This window comes from Capricornis sumatraensis, chromosome 8 (genome assembly GCF_032405125.1).
Source record: "Capricornis sumatraensis isolate serow.1 chromosome 8, serow.2, whole genome shotgun sequence".
NCBI lineage: Eukaryota > Metazoa > Chordata > Mammalia > Artiodactyla > Bovidae > Capricornis > Capricornis sumatraensis.
The window spans coordinates 51,747,192-51,768,042 of NC_091076.1; the positions used below are offsets into that span (position 1 = coordinate 51,747,192).

The window sequence follows — 20,851 nt, forward strand, 5'->3', positions numbered from 1 at the left end:
TAATAAGCCTCCACCAACCAGAAGAGTTAGGGAAAGGTCAAAAGCAAACATCACCTGTCCGACTACCTCCCAGAATCCTTCTCTCTGGCATCCACCTTGGCTGAACAAGGCGTGCACCACCAGGAAGGACTCTGAGTCAGAATGACTGGCTAAAGACAACCTAGAAACCAATACCATCACCATAAAACTCAAGACTGCAAGTCATGTGACAGAGCAGTTCTCCTGGGTTCCCTTACCCTACTGCTCTCCACCCGAGTGCCCTTTCCCAATAAAATATCTTGCTTTGTCAGCACATGTCTCCTTGGACAATTCTTTTCTGAGTATTAGACAGGAGCCCAGTTTCAGGCCCTGGAAGGAGTCCCCTTTCCTGGAACAGAAGGACAGGGAAAGAAGACATAGCATCCAACAATGAACCAGATAGCCTGGGGGCACCACTCTTCCCCCCTGCCACCAACTGCAAAGACCTTAACTGACACTTAGGGTCCTCTATTTTCCGTGCCTGAGTTGGAACCCCATATTGACTCCATTTGAGAGTTTTATTTCTTGTCCTCTCACATATAAGCAGTTAAAAATACTTTGGAATATCTCACCTGCCTTCCCTTCCATCCTTCTTTTTAACATTCTTGCTCTTTTCCTTGCTTCTTTGCCTATGAAAGTCTTGAAGCAAGAAGACTGAGGATTTTGAAGATAAGAGTAGTAAGGGACGACAAGGACCCTCCACCTAGTTTCAAAACTTAACTTATGGCATGCTTCTGGCTCTAACTTGTCTTGAATTCTCTCCCCTCATGCTGACAACATCCATGTTGCCTATTATTTTTTATCTGATATTTGGCCCAACTAAGTCCTGACCATGAATATTACTAAAGTAACATCAGAGATAGCATGCATCACAGTAAGCCTCACTGCTATGATCAGCCTTGCCAGACTTCCTGTTTCCTTAACATTTAAAAAAAAAAAAAAAAAAAACAACTATTTCTCAACCAAATTTCAGCATGTGTGAAGTTGCTCATTCATGTCCGACTCTTTGCAACCCCATGGACTGTAGCCTACCAGGCTCCTCTGTCCATGGGATTTTCCAAGAAACGGTACTGGAGTGGATTGCCATTTCCTTCTCCTGGGGATCTTCCCGACCCAGGGATCGAACCCAGGTCTCCCGCATTGTAGACAGATGCTTTACCATCTAAGCCACCAGGAGAACCTCAACCTTGACTCCTGCATTGCCCTCTCATTGACAGAGCCATATGAAGATAGAAGAAGAACCTTAAGATATAAGCTCAGATGAAAAAACATAGTCTTGGTTAAATTGGCACTCATTTAATAAACTTTCTCTTAAGGCAGTACTGATCTAGCACCTAAATTAGACTATGGTGACTTATACAATAGATTCCATGCATATAGCAAATGCAAGATTCTGGAAATAATAGATTTCATTCATATTACTTTTCTAAAAATAAAGTAAGAAGAAAAAATGTGCATTTACCTGGGACAAAGCTTCCCTGGACCACCTCCTTGTATGCCCACCAGCCTTCGTGGATTTTTGGTGAATTCTGTTGAGCTAAAGGAAAAAAAAAAAAAAGGAGAAAAGAGACTAAGATGATAGCAGAGAAGTATTGTATCCTGACTGTCCAATAAAGAAGAGTGACTGTACATAAAATAATACTTTTCTATCCAAAAGTAAAACTATAGAATGTAACAACAACAGTTCACCTCCTTATTTTCAAATTATTAACCTGTAAAGATACTGTCATAAAGTTTTATTAAAAAAAAAAAAAAACTCAGGATATTTCTGCTGAAGAGAAATAGTAAGGATGTACTTAAGCTTATTTGAATTTCCCATCACTTATCTCTAACTCACCTCTTTCTTTTTTAACCTGCCCCCTACACATATGTATACACACACATCTATATAAGGGAGACCTATCAGTCTGACTGAAGAATCAATTCAAGAAATGTCATTTAAAATGAAGCAAAAGGAAGCCCCTGGATAATTAAAAATGTTGCAACTGACAAAAACAACACTGAAAGTCTCTGTTACATCAAGAGAATTGCAAAACCCTTTGTTCCCTGTCCATTTCCATTCATTATTTCTTCAGCAACTCATCCATTAAGATGTGGCATTATATAAGATTGTAGCAGGCAGCAAGACAGACCATCTGAATCAAGTCTCTTATGATGGAACTGCAGAGTTTCTGTTAGCTTTCTTTGACATGCATTGATAATGATCCAAATTCACCCTGCAAAAATCAGTCAGCCTGAGCAGGGCCCATTGGATGACATCAATTACAAAACTTTATAGGTACAGATTAGAATTGAATAAAACAAAGGCTTTCACATCATATGTTCAAAATTCCCATTTAAATGGGCAATTTGGAAAGACAGGGCAGTACATTTTAAAAGCAACTCATTTAAAATGCTCCTGTAGTACCATAGGGGTTTATGTGAGCTAGGGAAACAAGAGAAGTACTGCTGCTGCTGCTGCTGCTGCTGCTAAGTCGCTTCAGTCGTGTCCGACTCTGTGCGACCCCATAGACGGCAGCCCACCAGGCTCCCCTGTCCCTGGGATTCTCCAGGCAAGAACACTGGAGTGGGTTGCCATTTCCTTCTCCAACGCATGAAAAGTGAAAAGGAAAAGTGAAAGTGAAGTCGCTCAGTTGTGTCCGACTCTTAGCGACCTCATGGACTGCAGCCCACCAGGCTTCTCCGTCCATGGGATTTTCCAGGCAAGAGTACTGGAGTGGGGTGCCATTGCCTTCTCCGAGAAGAACTGCATTTCCATTTTAATGCTTCCCTGGTGGCTCAGCTGGTAAAGAGGTCTCTGCCCTCAATGCAGGAGATCTGGGTTCAATCCCTGGATTGGGAAGATTCCCTGGAGAAGGGAAAGGCTACCCACTCCAGTATTCTGGCCAGGAGAATTCAATGGACTGTATAGTCCATGGGGTCACAAAGAGTCAGACATGACTGAGCGCTTTTCACAAGAAGATCCTCAATAATCATCTTGTGGTTGCTTCCATCTGATTTTCAGTGGGTGAAGAGCTGATTAAGAATTTGTCAGAGCAAACATGTGAACAGAAAGCAGTTTTAGCTTCTGCTGTGTTCTTCACTTCTTTTTAGCTATGGATTGGGATCGTTACTTGATGTTCAACAAGCCCCTGGGAAAAACCAAGGTAATTAATCAAAAAAAGTGTTGACAAAGCTGTTATCACTACCAGATAAGGAAATACACATAGCCAAGGTTTTTCTTTTGATAGTAAGGAAAAGCAATTTCAATTTTATTCTCTTTCTTGTGGCAGTTCCAACCACAGAAGATAAGATATAATTTAGAATCAACTTATACTTTGGCCCAAGCAGGGCTGAAGTCAAACTTTGCATTAAGAAATGAATTTTTTTTTTTAAAGTGGTGGAGCAGCCTATGTCACTTTTACTCAAAAGGATTAAAATGAGATCATGATTAAAAGGCTCAAAGGTACCTGGAGTTGAAAATGAAGAAAAAGAAAGTCCCTAACATCACAGATTCTGAACCTGATATTCTAGAATCATTACAGTTGGGATTGGCCACTCATTCTGATCTTATAATCATTACAAAATTTCTGTCTACCTGCTGTTCCCAAGAATACCACAAATACCACATTTATTGTTCTCTCCACACCTTTGATGTACCTTACCCCTGCCTCAGCCCCTCCTACTGTAATCCCTCATCTTCCTGAATTTAAGAGCATTCAGTTCAGTTTAGTTCAGTTCAGTTCACTCAGTCGTGTCTCATTCTTTGCCACCTCATGGACTGCAGCATGCCAGGGGTCCCTGTCCATCACCAACTCCCCAATATTACCCAAACTAATGTCCATTGAGTGGGGGAAGCCATCCAAGCATTTCATTCTCTGTCATTCCCTTCTCCTCCTGCCTTCAGTCTTTCCCAGCATCATGTGGACAAAGTATTAGAGTTTCAGCTTCAGCATCAGTCCTTGTAATGAATATTCAGGACTGATTTCCTTTAGGAGGGACTGGTTGGATCTCCTTGCAGTCCAAGGGATTCTCAAGAGTCTTCTCCAACACCACAGTTCAATTCTTCAGTGCTCAACTTTCTTTATAGTCCAGCTCTCATAGCCATACATCACTACTGGAAAAACCATAGCTTTGACTAGACGGACATTTCTTGGCAAAGTGCTGTCTCTACATTTTAATATGTTGTCTGGATTGGTCATAACTTTTCTTCCAAGGAGCAAGTGTCTTTTAATTTCATGACTGCAGTCAACATCTCCAGTGATTTTGAAGCTAAAAAAATAAAAATAAAGTCTTTCATTGTTTCCACTGTTTCTCCATCTATTTATCATGAAGTGATGGGACCAGATGCCATGATCTTAAGTTTCCTGAATGTTGAGTTTTAAGCCAGCTTTTTCACTCTCCTCTTTCACTTTAATCAAGAGGCTCTTTAGTTACTCTCTGTTTTCTGCCATAAGGGTGGTTTCATCTGCACATCTGAGGTTATTGATATTTCTCCTGGCAATCTTGATTCCAGCTTTTGCTTCATTCAGCACAGTATTTCTCATTATGTACTCTGCATATAAGTTAAATAAGTAGGGTGACAATATACAGCCTTGAGGTACTCCTTTCCCGATTTGGAACCAGTCTATTGTTCCATGTCCAGTTCTAACTGTTGCTTCCTGACCTGAATACACTTTTCTCAGGAGGCAGGTCAGGTGTTCTGGTATTTTCATCTCTTTCCGAATTTTCCACAGTTTACTGTGATCCACACAGTCAAAGGCTTCAGCATAGTCAATAAAGCAGAAGTAGATATTTTTCTGGAACTCTCTTTTTCGATGAATCAACATATGTTGGATTTTGATCTCTGGTTCTTCTGTTTTCTAAATCCAGCTTGAACATCTCGAAGTTCATGGTTCACATACTGTTGAAGCCTGGCTTGGAGAATTTTGAGCCTTACTTTGCTAGCATGTGAAATGAATGCAATTGTGCAGTAGTTTGAGCATTCTTTGGCATTGTCTTTCTTTGGGATTGGAATGAAAACTGATGTTTTCCAGTCCTGTGGCCACTGTTGAGTATTCCAAATTTGCTGGCATATTGAGTGTATCACTTTCTCAGCATCATCCTTTAGGGTTTGAAATATCTCAACTGGAATTCCATCACCTACACTAGTTTTGTGCATAGTGATGCTTCCTAAGGCCAACTTGACTTTGCATTCTAGGATATCTGGCTCTAGGTGAATGATTACACCATCATGATTATCGGGGTCATGAAAATCTTTTTTGTATAGTTCTATTTATTCTTGACACCTCTTCTTAATATCTTCTGCTTCTGTTGGGTCCATACCATTTCTGTTCTTTATTTTGCCTATCTTTGTATGAAATATTCCCTTGGTATCTCTAATGTTCTTGAAGAGATCTCTCGTCTTTCCCATTCTATTGTTTTTCTGTTTCTTTGCATTGATCACTGATGAAGGCTTTCTTATCTCTCCTTGCTATTCTTTGGAATTCTGCATTCAGATGGGTATATCTTTACTTCTCTCATTTGCCTTTCAGTTCTCTTCTTTTCACAGCTATTTGTGAGGCCTCCACAGACAACCATTTTACCTTTTTGCCTTTGTTTTTCTTGGTGATGGTCTTGATCCCTGCCTCCTGTACAATGTCATGAACCTCCGTCCATAGTTCTTCAAGCACTCTATCAGAACTAATCCCTTGAGTATATTTCTCACTTCCATTGTATAATTTTTAGGGATTTGATTTAGTTCATAACCGAATGGTATAGTGGTTTGCTCTTCTTTCTTCAATTTAAGTCTGAATTTGGTAATAAGGAGTTCATGATCTGAGCTACAGTCAGCTCCTGGTCTTTCTTTCTTTCTTTCTTTTCTTTTCTTTTCTTTTTTTTTTTTTTGCTGACTTCATAGAATTTCTCCATCTTTGGCTGCAAAGACTATAATCAATCTGATTTTGATATTGACCATCTGGTGATGTACATGTGTAGAGTCTTCTCTAGTGTTGTTGGAAGAGGGTGTTTGCTATGACCAGTGCGTTCTTTTGGCAAAACTATATTACCCTTTGCCCTGCTTCATTCTGTAATTCAAGGCCATATTTGCCTGTTACTCCAGGTAGTTCTTGACTTCCTACTTTTTCATTCCAGTCCTGTATAAAAAAAAGAATATCTTTTTTGGGTGTTAGTTCTAGAAGGCCTTGTAGGTCTTCATTTAACCATTCATCTTCAGCTTCTTATTTGTCACTTTCATTAATTCAGTAAATATTTGGTGAGTACCTATGTCTATCAGGCAGAATTATAAGCATCAATAATACAAAGTGTCTATTTTCCAAGAACTTATATTCTACTGGAAGGAGACAGATAAAAGCAAACAAATTGAATTTAACTATAATAAAAATACTAGTAGAGGAAAGTACTTTTTGGTACAACTAAAGAAGGTGAGGCAATAGAGAATGGGCTTCCCAGGTGGCATTAGTGGTAAAGAATCCCCCTGCCAATGCAGGAGACTCAGGAGATGCAGGTTCAATCCCTGGTTTGGGAAGATCCACCAGATGAAGAAATGGGAATCCAATCCAGTATTTTTGACTGGGGAATCCCAGGGACAGAGGACCATGGCGGGCTACAGTTCATAGGGTCGCAAAGTGTCGAACATGCCTGAAGTGACTTAGCATGCTAAAAGACACATTAGATAGTATAATAATGATGGCTTTGGATATTTTGATACTTAATCTAAGATTTAAATAACAAAAAAAGACCTGACTTCCAGAAAATCATTTTCTATAGCATTTCAGGGGGATTAAAAGATCCTGAGAAAGCAAGTGGTGTAGCTTTCCCCAGAAAAATAAAAGTGGTCATTGTGTTTGAACCATAGTTGACATATGGGGAGAAAGGGTCCAGATGAGTCCTAATGATTTAGGTAGTAGTCCAGGAGCAAGAAGATGGTGGTTTCAACTAGCATGTGTGTAAGTGTGTGTTTGTGTGTGCACATGCCTGCTCAGTTGTGCCCGACTCTTTGCAACTGTAGCCCACCAGGCTAATCTGTCCATTGAATTTTCCAGACAAGAATACTGGAGTGGGTTGCCACTTCCTACTCTCGTCAACTAGCATATTATTAGTGAAAATAGAAATGAATGGACTACACACACACATACACACACACTAATATACATAAATTATATGAAATACATACATATTTTATTTCTCTGTATATTTTAGAGGAAGAGTGACAGGACTTGCTGATGAGTTGAGTGAAGAAAGTTAAACATCATAGATCAAGGATAGCTTCTACCGTTTTTGACCTAAGTGATTAGATGTTGAAAGTTATTGAGATTAAAAGGGATACTAAGGGAAGAGTAGCTTTGAAACATGGAGTAAAGAGCTCTGTTTGAGAAGGCTAGTGAGCAATTATGGGGAGATGTTAAGCAGGCAGTTGGATATAAAAGGTGTTCTGAGATCAAGACAAGACATACATTTGTGATTCTTTGACATATAAATGATATTTAAAACCATAGGTTTAGAAGACGTCACCAAGAAGAAAGTAGAAATATGTAGAGAGAGACCAGAGGAAACAGAGTAGAGTTCTAAGATGTTCAGTATTTAGAAGTGAAACCAAAATTTCATACAAAATGAAATTGAGAGAGAAAGGCCACTTAAGTTGGTAAAAACAAAACAAAAAAAAAAAAAATAGGAGAGAAAATAGAGGCCTCATGCCATTCTTTTAACTATTTTACTTCTCTCTCTTCTCCCTTCTTCTCTTCTTTGCCTCTCTCTCCTTGTTTTTGAACTTTTAGATTTATAGAAACATTACAAAGATAGTACAGAGTTCCCATATACTATATACTGTATTCCTATCTCCTTTATTACTAACATACTTCATTAATACATTTATCAAACTTAATAAACTAGTGTTGAAAAATTATTATTAGCTTAAGTCCACACTTTATTTGGGTTTGCCAGGTGGTGCTAGTAGTAAAGAACCCACCTGCCAATGCATGAAATGTAAAAGACGTGGGTTCGATTCCTGGATCAGGAAAGATTCCCTGGAGGAAATCATGGCAATCCAGTTCAGAATGGACAGTGGAATCCCATGGACAGTGGAGCCTGGTGGGTTATGTTTCATAGGGTTGCAAAGAGTTGGACACGATTGAAGTGACTTGGCATGCATGCACACTTTATTCAGATTTCCTATACTTTTAGCCTATTGTCCTTCTTCTGTTCAAGGATGGCATCTAGGGTTCATGTCTTCTTAGTCTTCTCATGGCTGCAACAATTTCTTCATATTTTTCTAATCTGTGATTTCCCTATATCCCTGTCTCCTTAAGCAAATTAAAACTATATCAAGTGTAAATGTTGTGCCTTGTCTACTATAATGCAACTCATATAATAGGTGCATTGGGCACAGTTTTAGTGAACATTTGTTTAATAAATCTAGGAAGAGAGAAAGATGTAAATCACCATTCAGAAATGCTATCTACAAGTTTGTTAGGAATACCCACTCCTCAGACTCCTTGCCACATTTATTGTTGTTTAGTCACTAAAGTGTGTCCAACAATTTTGTGACCCCATGGAGTGCAGCCTGCCAGGATCTTCTGTCCATGAGATTTCCTGGGCAAGAATAAAGGAGTGGGTTGCCATTTCCTTACTTTAAAATAAGTTTAATGTTAAATAATTTCTAGGCTTTAAGAACCATGTAACTAAAATAGTAACAATAGTAGAATACAAATGAAAAGGGATAGAAAGATCAGCTCTAATCTTTGTAAGTGTAGCTATAATTTTGTTTTCTGCTTCTTTCACCAAACATTGCAACATGAGTTATTTTCTCTATTCTTATTTTTAGTGTACATATAATATTTATTTTAGTAACCATGCCATAATTTCCCAGTGATTTCCTGTCTATTGACCATTTTATTGTTTGAATACTGCAATTATCTTTTTTCAGTTCCAGAGTGTCCACTGATCGCCCTCTTTAAGAACCTTTCTTTGAGACAGTATACCAAAATCAGGGTCAAAAAACAACACATAAGTGCACTTGTTAAGTTACTTTATATAAAAAAAAAAAAGTTTAGTAGGTTGCATTGCCATAGTAATGACAGTGATTATATTTTAAGGGAATACTGAGGAAATTTCAGACAATGATAAAACAATACTAATCCATTTAAACATAATTTTGACTTCTGAAAAATAGGCAAGAAGTATTGTAACTATCTAATGAATGATTCTCTTCTGTCATAAATTCATGAGATGAATGATTCATCAAACTGAATACACATTTTGTATTTTACTTTATTACTATTATTTATCATCTTGAAATCAGGTATAGATGTATCATCCATAAATATTTTAGATCAACTTGGTAGTAAAATTTATTCATGTTTTAAAACAGACAGATAAAACTTCAGATGCAAAAGTTTCAAATTCATGCCCAGATTCACCTGGCCTCCCACAAGTCACAGGGATAAGGAGAATGTATGTGCTGTATTCAGAATACTAAAAGAGTATTGACATAATAAATCAATTTTTAAAACACAGTTGATAAATTATTGACAATTTTTAAAATAAATGAATTAGTTAATTATGGGATTAACCTCATTTCACACATAATTTCCAATCACAACCAATATCTTTGAATGAAACTAAAATCTCCTCATACCTATCTTAAGCAAGGCTTAGTCAAATGAAAAGAAAGGAAATAAGCAGACTTTTGGTATCTTTTGAGAAGCAGTGGAGATCCAACCAGTCCATTCTAAAGGAGATCAGCCCTGGGATTTCTTTGGAAGGAATGATGCTGAAGCTGAAACTCCAGTACTTTATGATGCTGAAGCTGAAACTCCAGTACTTTGGCCACCTCATGCGAAGAGTTGACTCACTGGAAAAGAGTCTGATGCTGGGAGGGATTGGGGGCAGGAGGAGAAGGAGACGACAGAGGATGAGATGGCTGGATGGCATCACTGACTCGATGGACGTGAGTCTGAGTGAACTCCGGGAGTTGGTGATGGACAGGGAGGCCTGGCGTGCTGCGTTTCATGGGGTCGCAAAGAGTTGGACAGGACTGAGCTGAACTGAACTGAGAAGCAGTGAGAAATAATGGAAGATACAAAGCAACTTGTAATTGAATTTAAATTTACTACCAAATTTTGTGTTACTTTGAACAAATAATTTCATATTTCAAATTCTCAAACAACAACAGAACATCCAGTGTTCTTATCTAAAAACTGGTAACAGCTATCTTGAAAGACTGTCAAAAGAACATCAATATGATACTTTGTGCTTACAATATAACATCTGCTGCTTTTATTATTTGATGTTAATGGTTGGTGGTATGGCATGGGAGAAAGAGGGGTAGGTCTGGAGCACTTCAACCAAAAGGCAGAAAAGGAATCTGATAAATGACACAAAGTAGAAAGTTGTCCAGAAAACAGAAACTAGAACACAATTTTACTTGAATTGGGTTGAAATTAAAAAAAAAAAAAAGAAAGAAAGAAAGAAATGATAGGATAGCTTGAAGAAGCAGTAATTGCACATTTCATTCTCCAGTTCCTGAGCCAATTCACAGAAGGAAAAAATACCCCAAAACAAGGCCCAGGCTTTCTGTCTTGTGGGTCCACTTTCTGCCATATATGAATTCAAACAACCATGGTGTGTATGTACAACACAGGCCAGAAGCACAAAGTTGTTTTCATGGCATAAGCTTAGAATTGCTCATAATGTTCATTACTCCTTCCTATATTTTACCGACTGGGATTTAGTTTCTTGAATGTATTTAAATGTAAAGGAAGCTAGAGAAATGTTGTTCAACTATAGACTACACGATAGTTTTAAACTGGATAGAATGAAGGTAAGTCTTATAGAATCCTCCATATTTCACAGTGACAAAACAGAACCCAGACCATGGGGGACTCTCAGATGTACACATCCTTTCTGTGTCCCCATTTTTTATTTATAGGACACAGGCTTCATTCAGCTTCCTTGATCATCCCTGCATTCCAAAAGGCAAATTCAAATAGTTGCTTAATGTAGAAGGGAGGGAATGCAGAAACAAAGGCTGAACAGTCAAGAAACAGTACTGCAACTGTGGGGCAGTGTCCTGGTTCCTCCTTAAGGAATATGCAAAGCAATCAGCTCAGTTCTGTTGCTCAGTCTTTCCCACTCTTTGTGACAATACCTTTGAGTTTTCTATAGGAGCTAAGGTCCCTGCCCAGGTGGAAGAGGGTAATCTCAGGCTGAGCACAAGATTTCTGGAGCATGGCACTGTTACCTCACCATTAGCCAATCAGAAGACATTCTGCAAACAAGTGTTGTTCTTTGTTCTGATCCCATCCCCAAATAATTCTCCCTTTAAAAGCACAATTTTCAGAGTTGGTTTTTGGACAAGAGCCCACCTTGCCAGGTTGCTGGCTTGTTGAATAAAACAAGCTTTACTTTCCAACCAACGCTTGTCTATTGAGAATCAGATTTCCAGTGGTGAGCAGTCAGTCTTTAGTTCAATAACACTGATACTGAAGAAAGTTTGGAAGCTTCTCATTCTTCTAAGATGGACCAAAAAGAGGAGGAAATATGTCTAGGAGAATATGTAGCTAGGGCGACTGTAACTTCTGACTTGCCTGTTATGTACAGTCATTCAGTTATGTCTGACCCTTTGTGACTCCATGGACTGAAGCACGCCTGGCATCCCTGTCCTTCACCATCTCCGGGAGTTTGCTCAAACTTAAGTTCGTTAAGTTGGTGATGCCATCCAACCATCTCAGCCTCTGTTATCCCCTTCACCTGCCTTAAACCTTTCCCAGTATCAGAGTCTTTTCTAATGAGTCAACTCTTTGCATTAGGGGGTCAAGTATTAGAACTTCAGCTTCATCATCAGTCCTTCCAATGAATATTCAGAGTTGATTTTCTTTAGGATTGAATGCTTTGATCTCCTAAGAGTCCAAAGGACTCTCCAAAGTCTTCTCCAACACCATCATTCAAAAAAATCAATTATTTGGTAATCAGCTTTCTTTATGGTCCAATCCTCACATCCTGCATGACTATTGGGAAAATCATAGATTTGATTATATGGACCTTTGTTGGCAAAGCAATGTTTCTGCTTTTTAATATGCTGTCTAAGTTTGTCATAACTTTTCTTTCAACGAGCAAACATCTTTTAATCTCATGGCTGGAGTCACCATCAGCAGTGATTTTGAAGCCCAAGAAAAGAAAGTCTGTCACTGTTTTCACGGTTTCCCAATCTATTTGCCATGAAGTGATGAGATAAGATGCCATGTTCTTAGTTTCTTGAATGATGAGTTTTAAGTCAGCTTTTTTACTCTCTTCTTTCACCCTCAACAAGAGGTTATTTAGTTCCTCGTCACTTTTTGTCATAAGGCTGGTATCATCTGCATATCTGAGGTTATCGATATTTCTCCTGGCAAACTTGATTCCAGCTTGTGCTGCTTCATCCAGCCCAGCATTTCACATGATGCACTCTGCATATAAGTTAAGTAAGCAGGGCAACAATATACAGCTTTAACAAATTATTTTCCCAAATTGGAACACATCCATTGCTCCATGTCCTGTTCTAACTGTTTCTTCTTGACCTGCACACAGGTTTCACAGAGGGCAGGTAAGGTGGTCTGGCATTCCCAATTCTTGAAGAATTTTCCACAGCTTGCTGAGATTCACACAGTCAAAGGATTTAGCATAGTCAATGAAGCAGAATTAGATGTTCATCTGGAATTATCTTGTTTTTCGTATCATCCAACAGATATTGGCAATTTGATCTCTGGTTCCTTTGCTTTTGCTAAACCCAGCTTGTACATCTGGAATTTTTGTTCATGTACTCTTGAAGCCTAGCTTGAAGTGTTTTGAGCATTACCCTGGTACCATGTGAAATGAGTGCAGCTGTGTGATAGTTTGAACATTCATTGGTATTGTCTTTTTGTGGGATTGGAGTGAAAACTGACCTTTACCAGTCCTGAAGTAACTGCTGAGTTTTCCAATTTTACTGACATATTGAGTGCACCATTTTCACAGCATTGTCTTTTAGGATTTGAAATAACTCATCTGGAATTCCATCACCCCCAATAGCCTTGTTCATAGTAAAGTTTCCTAAGGCCCACTTGACATTGCACTCCAGGATGTCTGGCTCTAGGTGAGTGATCACACTATGGTATTTATCCAGGTCGTGAAGATCTTTTTTTGTATGGTTCTTCTGTGTATTCTTACCATCTCTTCTTAATATTTTCTGTTTCTGTTAGGTTCATACCATTTCTGTCCTTTATTGTGCACATCTTTGCATGAAATGTTCCCTTGGTATCTCTAATTTTCTTGAAGGGATCTCTAGTCTTTTCCATTTTATTGTCTTCCTCTATTTCTTTGCATTGTTCACTTAGGAAGGCTTTCTTTTCTGTCCTTGCTATTCTTTGGAACTCTGCTCAGTTGGGTACATCTTCCCTTTCTCCTTTGCCTTTCGTTCTTCTTCTTTTTCAGCCATTTGTAAGGCCTCCTTGGACAACCTATTTGCCTTCCCCACCCCCCCCCCTCCCCCCGGGGATGGTTTTGATCACTGCTTCCTGTACAATGTTACGAACCTCAATCCACAGTTCTGCAGGGACTTTGTTTATCAGATATTATCCCTTGAATCTGTTTGACTTGCCTAGGATATTCCTCAGAGAAGGCAATGGCAACCCGCTCCAGTACTCTTGCCTGGAAAATCCCATGGATGGAGGAGCCTGGTAGGCTGCAGTCCATGGGGTCGCTAAGAGTCGGACACAACTGAGCAACTTCACTTTCACTTTTCAGTTTCATGCATTGTAGAAGGAAATGGCAAACCACTCTGGTGTTCTTGCCTGGAGAACTCTAGGGACGAGGGAGCCTCACAGGCTGCCGTCTATGGGGTCGCACAGAGTCAGACACAACTGCAGTGACTTAGCAGTAGCAGCGGCAGAATATTCCTTATTTACCCTGTCTCAATACATTTATAAATAGGGCTCTCTTTGGCTCTCAAAAAGTTGTGGTTTAGATGATAAATTATATGGTAATTTTTGCACACAGCAGTCTTTGCCATGTCACTTTAGCCATTTCGAAGAGAGCCTGTAGGGCACTTAGATTCATATCGGATTAGCCGCATATTGCTGAAAACTTCATCATGTATGTGTGTTATCTAACCTAAATCAAGAATTGTACCTTTTCCCTCCCTTCCTATACTCTTTCTCTCCTGCTGTGGATAAAGAATGTCACCTACCATTTCAGTAAACAAAGATGCCATAAAGTCATCAGCCACTGCAGCTGTTCCACTGGTGTTCTCTGAAGGTAATTCAGGATGGAGGAAAAACAAGAGAGTGACCCTAGATAGTGAACATGCAGACCAAAGGACTGATTCCAATAAACTCAGATTCTTGCATCTTCCCCAAAATAATAAAACACTGAAATTATTAACTTGAGATGTCTATTTTTGTGACTAGCAGTAATCTTTTTAATGTCTGACTACATTTTCTTTCAACAAAAATTTCTATATATTCTGGTTCCTCCCTTAATTCTTTGGAGCAATTTCTCAGAACTACATAAGGTGATGCCTTATCATGCAACAGTCTTCTGTAATGCCCTGAAAAAAAACATAATTCTCAACTTCTAGGCTATGCATTTTTTTTTTTCGATCAACACTACTAACTTCATCACCATTTACCAGGAGATAAATCAGGAAAACCAATTCATTCGAACCCAGACGCAATTACTAGAAACCTGAGGACCCAGATACATTTCCTCTTATTTAAATCTTAGATGAGAAGAGACAAATTTCAAGGAAATGAGCTTACTGAAGTTATTAAATGTGTTAAAGGCTGGCTGGTGATGGAGTTGAGTGGAAGGAGGGGTTCCCTTCTGTAGTTACCTTTCTCTATTAATGACTCTGAGGGATGAGGTGGGGAGGGAGGTGGGAGGGAGGTGGGAGGGGGTTCAGGATGGGGAACACAAGTACACCCATGGTGGATTCATGTCAGTGTATGGCAAAAACCACTACAGTATTGTAATTAGCCTCCAATTAAAATAAATAAATTAATGTTTAAAAAATAAATGTGAATCTGTAATAATAATAAAAAAAATTAGAGATGCACTTTGCAGCAAAAAAAAGTAAAATAAAATAAACAAGTATTCAACATAACCCTTGAAACATTTCTTTAACTCCAATAGAGTGAGAATCACTGCTGGAATGAGATGTAGTATACGAGACTAATTATATCAAATTATAATTACCTTATAAACAAATTATCTAACTATATTTCATTCCCTTCTAAATGTGGGCTAACCTATTAAGAAAAATATAAATACAACATTGAATTATAGATGTAGAAGAGAAGCTGTAAATCCTGTTCTATGCTCCCCTCATTTAGCAGAGGGAGAAACTGAGACTTAGAAGAGTAAAATCCTTCAGAAGAATTAACAACAGGTAGCCAACAAATACTGTGACTTAAGGCCTTTGGTGATCAAACTGCTGCTCTTCCAATTACATATAAAATGATTTTAAATGAGTAGTAAAAGAAAAGTTTAGTCATCATTTAAACAGAACATCCAATTTCAGTAATTTAGGATTATCAGTTCAGTCGCCAGCAAATTCCAAGATTATATGATAGTATTGGTACTAATTCCACCAAACAAATCTCTGATAATGAGATTTGTTCTTCTTGACATGTGCAAAGGATCCTGGAAAAGAATGTGTACTTCCACTAGGAAAACCAAGTGGAAGTAGACTTTGATAAGTTCTAGAGTTATAAGTTACAGAAAATTCCTTCTGTTCTTTAATCATCTACTGTCAGGACTATGTGCAATGTCTTCTTAAGGTCTACTCACTTGTAAATCAAAGACAGATCATTATGAGTGAAAAGAGGGCATTATGAGAAGAAGCTTTCTCTGAGATCTGCTCTAAAAGTTCATCTCTAATGGAAACAGAGGAAAGTGTACTTCAAAATGACTTTTTTCCCTCAAATAAAAGATTTCTCAAATTTATGGGAATGCCAAGAACAGCCTTTCTGTAACAAATGTTGCATGCAGTCATACCAAAACCAAGAAAGGAACACCTTTACTAATACTCTTTTATCACAGGAGTAAGGAAGAAGTTATTCCTGAGAGCCACACCACCCTTAGTTTACAGGGAAAAACAAAATCACCAGGCACACAAGTGGAAAATATATCAAAGATTATTAATAACTCAGCCAATAAAATGTTTTCATCATCCTAGGAGATTTACCCTGTCAATACCTTGTCTATAAAGTAAGGAAATTCTCTAACATCATTAGGTTAATTAGGTTCCACTTGCTTATATTTTTCACTCTCCTCTTTCACTTTCATCAAGAGGCTTTTTAGTTCCTCTTCACTTTCTGCCATAAGGGTGGTGTCATCTGCATATCTGAGGTTATTGATATTTCTCCCGGCAATCTTTATTCCAGCTTGTGCTTCTCACAGTCCAGCGTTTCTCATGATATACTCTGTTAAATAAGTAGGGTGACAATATACAGTTTTGAAGTACTCCTTTTCTTATTTGGAACCAGTGTGTTGTTCCATGTCCAGTTCTAACTGTTGCTTCCTGACTTGCATACTGGTTTCTCAAGAGGCAGGTCAGGTGGTCTGGTATTCCCATCTCTCTCAGAATTTTCCACAGTTTATTATGATCCACACAGTCAAAGGCTTTGGCATAGTCAATAAAGCAGAAATATGTGTTTTTCTGGAACTCTCTTGCTTTTTCCATGATCCAGCAGATGTTGGCAATTTGATCTCTGGTTCCTCTGCCTTTTCTAAAACCAGCTTGAACATTAGGCAGTTCATGGTTCACGTATTGCTGAAGCCGGGCTTGGAGAATTTTGAGCATTACTTTACTAGCGTGTAAGATGAGTGCAACTGTGTGGTAGTTTGAGCATTCTTTGGCATTGCCTTTCTTTGGGATTGGAATGAAAACTGTGTGAAAAAGTTGGCTTAAATTCATGGCATCCGGTCCCATCACTTCATGGGAAATAGATGGGGAAACAGTGGAAACAGTGTCAGACTTTATTTTGGGGGGCTCCAAAATCACTGCAGCTGGTGAGTGAAGCCATGAAAAGACGCTTACTCCTTGGAAGAAAAGTTATGATCAACCTAGATAGCATATTCAAAAGCAGAGACATTACTTTGCCGACTAAGGTCTGTCTAGTCAAGGCTATAGTTTTTCCAGTAGTCATGTATGGATGTGAGAGCTGGACAGTGAAGAAGCCAGAGCACCGAAGAACTGATGCTTTTGAGCTGTGGTGTTGGAGAAGACTCTTGAGCATCCCTTGGACTGCAAGGAGATCCAACCAGTCCATTCTGAAGGAGATGAGCCCTGGGATGTCTTTGGAAGGAATGATGCTAAAGCTAAAACTCCAGTATTTTGGCCACCTCATGTGAAGAGTTGACTCATTGGAAAAGACTTTGATGCTGGGAGGGATTGGGGGCAGGAGGAGAAGGGGACGACCGAGGATGAGATGGCTGGATGGCATCACTGACTCGATGGACGTGAGTCTGAGTGAACTCCGGGAGTTGGTGATGGACAGAGAGGCCTGGAGTGCTGCGATTCATGGGGTTGCAAAGAGTCGGACATGACTGAGCGACCGAACTGAACTGCACTGCTTATTTTTTTAAATTTTAATTATTAAATTGGAGGATAGTTACTTTACAATATTTTGATGCCTTTTGCCATACATAAACATTAATCAGCCATAAGCATACATGTATCCCACCTATCCTCCCACCACCCTCCAGGTTGTCACAGAGCACTCTAGGAGACAAGTCCAAAAATATATTGCTGTGCTTTATGTCCAAGAATGTCCTTCCTAGGTTTTCCTCTAATAATTTTGCAGTGTTTGGCCTTATGTTTAGGTCTTTGATCTTTTTTAAAATATGTAATTTTATTTATTTATTTTTGGCTGCACTGGGTCTTTCTTGCTGTGCAGGCTCTTCTTAGTTGCAGTGAGTGAAGCTACTCTCTAGTTGCAGGGAACGGGCCTCTCAATGCCGTGGCTTCTCTTGTTGTGGAGCACAAGCTCTAGGGCATGCAGAGCTTCAGCAGTTGCAGTTCCTGGGCTCTAGAGCACAGGACCAGGAATTGTGATGCACAGGCATAGCTGCTCCCCAGTATGTGGTATCTTCCTGGATCAGGAATCAAAACTGTATCTTCTGCATTGGCAGGAAGATTCTTTGCAGTGAGCCACCAGGGAAGTCCTTTGTTCCATTTTGAGTTTATTTTTATGGATGGTATCAGAGAGTGTTCGAGTTTCATTCTTTTAAATGTAGCTGCCCAATTTTCCTAGCTTATTAAAGAGACTGTCCTCTCTCCATTGTATAGTCTCGCCTCTTTTGTAATAAACTAATTGGACATAGGTATGTTGCTTTATGTCTGGGCTTTCTATCCTGTCCTGCTGTATATGTCTGATTTGTGCCAGTACCATACTGTTTTGACTATGGTAGCTTTACAGTATAATGTGAAGTCATGGAGCCTGATTCCTCCAGCTCCATTTTTCTTTCTTAGGATTGCTTTGGCTATTCAATGTTTATTGTGTCTTAAATTTGCTCTGGTTATTCAAAGCCTTTTGTTTCCATTCAAATTGTAATTTTGTTGTTGTTGTTCTAGCTCTGTGGGAAAATGTTACTGGTAATTTAATAAAGATCACACTGAAGCTGTAGATACCCTTGGGTAATACAGTCATTTTGACAATATGGATTCTCCCAAACAAATAACATCTGTTTGTGTCATCCTCAACTTCTTTCATCAGCATCTTATAGTTTTCAGAGTACACATTTTTGCCTCCTTAGATAGACTTATTCCTCTTAGATGCAATAGCAAATGGGATTGTTTCCCTTAATTTCTCTTTCTGATTTTTCATTGTTAGCATACAGAAATGTAAGAGATTTCTATGTAATAATTTTGTATTCCACAAGTTAACAGATTATGTGGAGGTTAAACACTATGTTTCTAAACAGCCAATGGATCACTGAAGCAATCAAAGAGGAAATAAAAAATACCTAGAGAAAAGTGACAATAAAAACACAACAAACTAAAACCTATGGGAGGCAACAAAAGAAATCCTAAGAGGGAAGTTTACAGCAATACAATCCTACCTCAGAACATAAGAAAAATATCCAATAAATGACCTAACCTTACACCTAAAGCAACATAGAGAAATAAGCACAAATAAAACCTAAAGTTGGTAGAAGGAAAGAAATATTAAAGATTAATGCAGAAAACAAAGACATCGGGACTAAAAACCAATAGAAAAGATACATGAAACTAAGGTCTGGTTCTTTGAAAAAATAAACAAAATTAATAAACTTTTAGCTAGACTCATCAAGTAAACAAAAGAAAGGACTCACAACAATGAAATTAGAAATGAAAGATCATAAGCAATTGCCACAAACAATTTTATGCCAATAAAATGAACTCTAGACGAAATGGAAAAATTCTTAGAAAGGTACAACTTTCCAAGACTGAACCAGAAAGACATAGAAAATATGACTAAACCAATCACAAGTACTGAAATTGAAACTGATTTAAAAATTTCCAACAAACAGAAGTCCAGAACCAGATGGCTTCACAGGTGAATTCTACCAAACATTTTGAAAAGAGTTACCTATCTTAGGAAGAATTACAGATGAAGAAACAATCCCAACCTCATCCTATGAGGCCACAATCACACTGATTCTATCATTATGTTGCTGCTGCTGCTGCTAAGTCACTTCAGTCATGTCTGGCTCTATGTGACCCCATGGACTGCAGCCTACCAGGCTGCCCCGTCCCTGGGATTCTCCAGGCAAGAACACCAGAGTGGTGTGCCATGTCCTTCTCCAATGCATGAAAATGAAAAGTGAAAGTGAAGATTCTCAGTCATATCTGACTCTTAGCGACCCCATGGACTGCAGCCTACCAGGCTCCTCCATCCATGGGATTTTCCAGGCAAGAGTACTGGAGTGGGGTGCTATTGCCTTCTCCATTAATATCCTGCAATTCTAAAATTCCACTTTCTTTGAGTTATGCAATTCTGAATTCCAAAGTTAGCCAAAAGCAGACCCAGAAAGAGTATATGTACTCTGAAGCAAATGCTGTGCTATAATTATCAAGTTCAAAAACTTCATACTGGAAGATTATAAAGAAGTTCATATGAAATATATGAGTATTGACCTTAACTGAGTTTTTCTGTCACTTTCGTACCTTTTTTTTTTTTTTTTTTTTGTCATTAGTGTACTCATGCATGGCTGCAGAATGGAAAAATTCTGACTTTGGTGAATGTATGATACACAATGATGTCATCACTGGGTCTAGGACTGCCTGGCATTAGGTTTTAGGCTTGAGTTGGAGCTGAGGGTCTTCTCGGTAGCCAAGAGTCAACAAAGAGAGGAAATAATAACAGGTAACATTTAAATAGTTTTTATTCAAAGGCATTATCCTAAGCACTTAATGTATACTGACTCATTAAAGTCACATAAACTCTTTTTAATGAACTTTGTTAATTTTATCCTTTTTTTTTTAATTGGAGGATAGTTGGTTTACAATGTTGTGTTAATTTTTCCTCTTCAACAACATGAAATCAGCTATATGTATACATCTATTCCCTCCCTCTTAGACTTCCTTTCACTCCCTCGCCATTCCAACCTTCAGGTCATCATAGAGCACTGAGTTGGGCTGCCGGTGTTATACAGCAGCTCCCCACAAGCTACATTTTACCCATGATAGTGTATCTATGTCAATATTACTCTTCCAATTCATTCCATTCTGTCTTTCACACCCTTTATCCACAAGCCCGTTCTCTATACCAGAATCTGTATTATTCTGCAAATAGGTTAATCAGTACCATTTTTCTGGATTTAATATGTATGCATTAATATGTAATATTTCTTTGCT

The 20,851-nt window shown here is 38.6% G+C and overlaps 1 protein-coding gene across 1 annotated transcript in view; it reads right to left on the reverse strand.

Moving 5' to 3' along the window:
* Positions 1 to 20,851, reverse strand: part of CA10 (carbonic anhydrase 10) — a 783,887-nt gene that overhangs the window by 679,296 nt on the left and 83,740 nt on the right. The window contains exon 2 of the mRNA XM_068978556.1: positions 1,481 to 1,555. Within this exon, the coding sequence (XP_068834657.1) occupies positions 1,481 to 1,555 (75 nt within the window). The remainder of the gene's footprint in view (positions 1 to 1,480; positions 1,556 to 20,851) is intronic.